This window comes from Phaseolus vulgaris, chromosome 3 (genome assembly GCF_000499845.2).
Source record: "Phaseolus vulgaris cultivar G19833 chromosome 3, P. vulgaris v2.0, whole genome shotgun sequence".
In the NCBI taxonomy this organism is placed as follows: domain Eukaryota; kingdom Viridiplantae; phylum Streptophyta; class Magnoliopsida; order Fabales; family Fabaceae; genus Phaseolus; species Phaseolus vulgaris.
The window spans coordinates 11,452,912-11,457,953 of NC_023757.2; the positions used below are offsets into that span (position 1 = coordinate 11,452,912).

Here is a 5,042-nt window from a genome sequence, read left to right on the forward strand (position 1 = left end):
ACAACCATATCTAGTTTTTTTGTGTCCTTGCACTTAAAGAAAAGAAATGCTTTTCAGAGTAATCACTGCAATTTATAAATATGACCAATTCTATGAGCCACAACTGAATACTTTCTTTCACTTTCCTTATTTTTCTACCTCAAACTTGTTCATAAATATTGTTTCACTAGTTCTAAGCATTGGAGTATTTTGAAAAAGAAGAAGATAAAACAATGAGTACGGCCAGGTTTATCAAGTGTGTAACAGTTGGAGATGGTGCTGTGGGAAAGACATGCATGCTTATATCCTATACCAGCAATACGTTTCCCACTGTATGTTTCTGTTAACTATATTCCCTAGTCATGGAAGGTTCAATGTTGGACATCGCATGGTATGAAGCTAATGTTATTTTCTTTGCTTTTCTCTTATAGGACTATGTTCCAACAGTGTTTGACAATTTCAGTGCTAATGTAACTGTGGATGGTAGTACGGTCAATCTTGGTTTATGGGATACTGCAGGTTGGTCACCCTTCTTTCTTAAGTTAAGCTATATATTTTACATTGATGTTAAGTGCCAATTCATAAGAATAATCGGGGTTCATTCCAACGCTCAAATAAAAAATTTGATATTCGGTAGTTGGAGTATTAATTTTTTATTAGGTGTTCGGTAATTGGAGTATTAATTGTTGCAGGAAATGTGCATCTTTAGTTTGAGTGAAGTGCATACATATTTATAGCATTATAATAAACCTTCAATTCTAGGCTAGCTTAAAACAAGTTATGAGGTTGATTTTGACATTATAGTAATATCCGTATCATGATTATGGTAATCATACTATATAGAGGAATGTTGGTTGAGTTTTGAGGAATGTTGGTTGAGTTTTGAGAACCATTTCAACCACGTTAGTCGAATGATCTTTGGATGATGGATTCATGTTAGACTATTAACCAGTGTGCGTCGAGGTCTTACGGTCACTTACATAACAATTGGTAATTTAGAATAATTTGTGGATTTGGAATAATTTGTGGATTGCAGGACAAGAAGATTACAACAGGCTAAGGCCTTTAAGCTATAGAGGAGCTGATGTGTTTTTGTTGTGCTATTCTCTCATCAGCAAAGCCAGTTATGAGAACATTTCCAAAAAGGTTAGGGTCCCTCTTGCTTTGTAACTTCAGTTGGTTTTCAGATTTGTATTGTCAAATATCTGAAATAAATATGCACATTCATGTTGGATTCGTGACAAGCAGTGGATACCTGAGCTGAGACATTATGCTCCAAATGTGCCTATAGTGCTGGTGGGAACAAAACTAGGTAAGATAATTCCATTGAAGTAGCATAGCAATCGTCATCATGGGTTGACAAGAAATGATTTTTTTACTTTTTGGTTTCACTCTTTTGGCTTTTAAGGAAAAATGTAAAATTGGGTATACCAGGTGTTCGGTTTGTGCATACAAAAGACAGTCTTTTTGCTGGTTCTCAATGTTCATTCATGCAATACTCATCAACATTTATTCTAATGAATGTTGTGACTTATGTGCCATGGCAGAAAACAGAGGAAGTAACAACAAGTTACAAAAGTTATCCATAGTGGACTTTTTTATTTTGTATTTTGGTTAATTGGTGGTAGTCCAAATTTCCACTGAGATTAATCCCACAAAAAAACAAACTATGTTTTCCAACTGGTAGTATCTTTTATTTATTTAGCGTAATTAGCTTCTATGTGTACAAAGATCATCAAATATCTTATAAAATTTCATCCATTCGTGCTTACAAAGCAAGAAAATTCGTCAATGGAACCTAACACAAGTTTTCATTTAAATCTTATGTATGAACAGATTTGCGAGATGATAAGCAGTTTCTGATTGATCATCCCGGAGCCACACGAATTACAACTGCTCAGGCATGTCATCATCAAATTAAATAAAAAAGGTGAAATTTATTTGCATGTATAATGGATTTAACAATGATTGGTGTGAGCAGGGTGAAGAATTGAAGAAAATGATTGGTGCAGTCACTTATATTGAGTGCAGCTCCAAAACACAGCAGGTGAATTTTAATATTAAACTATTTTGAGGCATAGTTTTTTAAGTTAACCCAAGCCATGTACTTAGATGAAGTTAAATGATTTTTTTTCCGGAGTTTAAATGATAAAATTGTTTTTACACATTCAATAAGAATTTTCCATTTTAACACATCATATTAGTGAGTAATATGATCCGGTAATATGATTAATTGTTATTTGATATGTGGATGAAGAAAACAGCACTAAAAGTGCACAGATTAAAATTTTATTTATAAAATTTAATGAGCAAATCAAATAAAAACTAATTTTAGATAAAAAAAAAACAATTAGTTATTATATTAATTAAATTAAATATTATTTTAAAAATTAATTTTTATTTAATAATTTTTTTTAATAGTGTATAACAGTACAATGAATTTTATTTTATTTTATTTTATTTATTTATTTTTATTTTTTTTGCAGAATGTGAAAACAGTTTTTGATGCTGCAATAAAGGTTGCATTGAGGCCACCAAAGCCAAAGAAGAAACCACGCAAGAAAAGGACCTGTATTTTCCTCTAATATTTCATATTCATGCAACTCATTTATATAGCAATACTGAAGCTAAGTGCTTTTAGTCTTTGTGATCTATATATATATATAAAGAGCATATGAGTTTATGGGTGATTTCTGAGAAGAACTTTAGATTCCTCTCAAATGAGAACTTCACTATTGCATTGTTCAATTAATTATTTCATTTTGCAGTATCCAATTATGTCTGTGTATTTTAGTAATAGTACAAAAGGAGGCCCCTCATTTGAAATTGGGAATCCCCTTTTGCAGTTTCTCATCTTCTGTTCCTAGTTTCTACCCTGTTTCGTGTACTTGGGTTTGGTCACATTTTCCAAATTTGGAAAAAAGAAAAAAAAAGTTAATTTTAGCCACATTAATACTGTGTTTATTGTAATCTCTGACCGTTGACCAGACTTTGTCAAGAAAACGGTTTCAGCATCTCAGAGAATGCAACAATTAAGACGGGTTGTTGGTCTCATCGATCAAGGTAAATAAGATTACCGTTACCAGTCAAAGAGTTTTGACCCAATTAAAGAGAGAAACTTCCCCAAATGAGCTAATGACTATGTTTTGCTATTTTTCTTTTCTGAAATGCTATAAACCAATAACTTGTGATGGAGCGATTTTACCAGTGGTGCATGCAATAAAAGCCACAAAGTCATGAAAAGAAGGGGGACACACTCCATCTAATTTTATAAACTTGGGAGATATTGATTATTAACTTTATAATTGATAAAGATGAAGTTAAAATAAGTGTATTTTTTTTCAATAAATATTTTTAAGTGTTTAAAGTTATTATGTGCAGCTACAAAAGTGTCTTTTAGTACATTGTTGAGATAGTTTACATGAGGTTGCACCAATTCTACAATATTTATAGTGATGATTATTGATGCATAATCGGATAATTTTTTATATTTGAGAATTTTTGGTTTTGGTCTTTAGGGTTTTCAATCTTTAGGTTTTTTGGTCTTTGACTTTAAATTTTGGTAGGAGTATTTGTGATTATACTTAGACAATTAAGTCAGTTCTTAGTTTAAATAAATGATATATAGTAAAAGTCAAAGATTCATTATCTTTTATCTCAGGGTATTCACCTATTTATAGTGATTTTATTGGATTTCTACTTATATGGATGAGTAGGGTAGGTCCAATGAGACATATGTATCGTTAGTTGTGCTTTGTGGGTTGTTTAGTGTGCTACACGTGTTAATTGCGTGGTTAGACCCTCAATCCTAGTTAGCATTGTCTCCATATGACTCCTTATAAGGTTTTTAATTTTTCATCTCTTGAATCACGCATCCAAGAGATTGTTCAAAATAATGCAAACTAAACCAAAATTCAAATTAAAGAACAAAATTGAATTATCTATATGCGTTCAAAAACAATTCCCAAAACAAGCATTAGAACTCAAAAATACCAGATTGTATAGTCTAATATGTTACAAATATTGAAGAATAAAATGTTAATTGCACAAAACCATAGAATTCATTGTGAAATCACAAGAGAATTAACCATAAAGAGAGTTTTAATCTCTTACAAGAACAAAGAAAAGCATTAAGAAACTATTTTAGTAAGCAATCGGCAGAAATTGTTAACTCGAATGTTATCATAATTAACAATGCTGAAAATGTCATCTTTACTCTAGTTCAACACTTCCCTGACTAACATGATAGAATCATCCTTAGAAAACATGAATCCCGGATGGTTGAGCTCAAGCGATCTTACTACTCTACTTAGAAAGTATAGTTTAAATATGGGCTTCTATCTTATTTTCTCCCTTTTGCTTAAAAACTAGGTATGAAGAAGTATAATTCAGCTCTCCCAGCTCTACGACCCCACAAGACACTAGTGTAAAGCTCTTTGGGAAAGACTTTCTTGATCACAACTTCTCACTGATAGACTAGCAATTCAAGAACAACTTCTTTCTCTTACGCAATTTATACACCTCCTCTGTGAAGAAAAAATTGAAGAATTATAAAGAAAAAGATAAGAAAACTAAGAAAACGCTTATGTTCTACTCTACATACATATCTCATAGTAAGACTCGATTCGATCCAATGATTTTTTCTTGAAAGTGTATGTATTAATATCAATAATAATAATAAAATAATATTATTAATAATGATAATAATATTAATAATAGAAAAAATAACATTAATAATAATAAGAAGAATAATAATATTAATAAATAATATTAATAAAAATAACATAATAAGAATAATAGATATCATTTTATGGTCACTAAAATTCCCTGATTTAGTGGTTACAGCTTCCATTTATCTGAGTTCAACTCCCAACAAAATGGTAGTATTAGCTTTAATAACCACTGTATGTGGTTCCTTGAAAATACAGATTTAAGATTAAATTTTGATTTTTCTTATACTTTTAGAAAAGAAAATACCCGTACAGACAAAATTACTTAATTTTGTTCTTGATCATCATGACTTCGATGAAGTTTGGTAAGACTCTCAATCCTCTTTCTTAGCT

The 5,042-nt window shown here is 30.9% G+C and overlaps 1 protein-coding gene across 1 annotated transcript; it reads left to right on the plus strand.

Moving 5' to 3' along the window:
* Positions 1-101: 101 nt before the first annotated feature.
* LOC137806650 (rac-like GTP-binding protein RAC13) lies at positions 102-2,752 on the plus strand. The gene is made up of 7 exons (XM_068606865.1): positions 102-311; positions 411-498; positions 1,016-1,125; positions 1,228-1,291; positions 1,816-1,880; positions 1,961-2,026; positions 2,466-2,752. Exons 1-7 carry the CDS (start codon positions 213-215, stop codon positions 2,562-2,564), a joined length of 591 nt encoding a protein of 196 aa, XP_068462966.1. The 5' UTR covers positions 102-212; the 3' UTR covers positions 2,565-2,752.
* Positions 2,753-5,042: the final 2,290 nt, after the last annotated feature.

Coding starts and splice junctions, on each gene's coding strand:
- LOC137806650 (XM_068606865.1), top strand. CDS start 213: ATGAGTACGGCCAGGTTTATCAAGTGTGTAACAGTTGGAGATGGTGCT. Junction 312..410: donor CCAGCAATACGTTTCCCACT/GTATGTTTCTGT, acceptor TTTCTCTTATAG/GACTATGTTCCAACAGTGTT. Junction 1,292..1,815: donor GCTGGTGGGAACAAAACTAG/GTAAGATAATTC, acceptor ATGTATGAACAG/ATTTGCGAGATGATAAGCAG.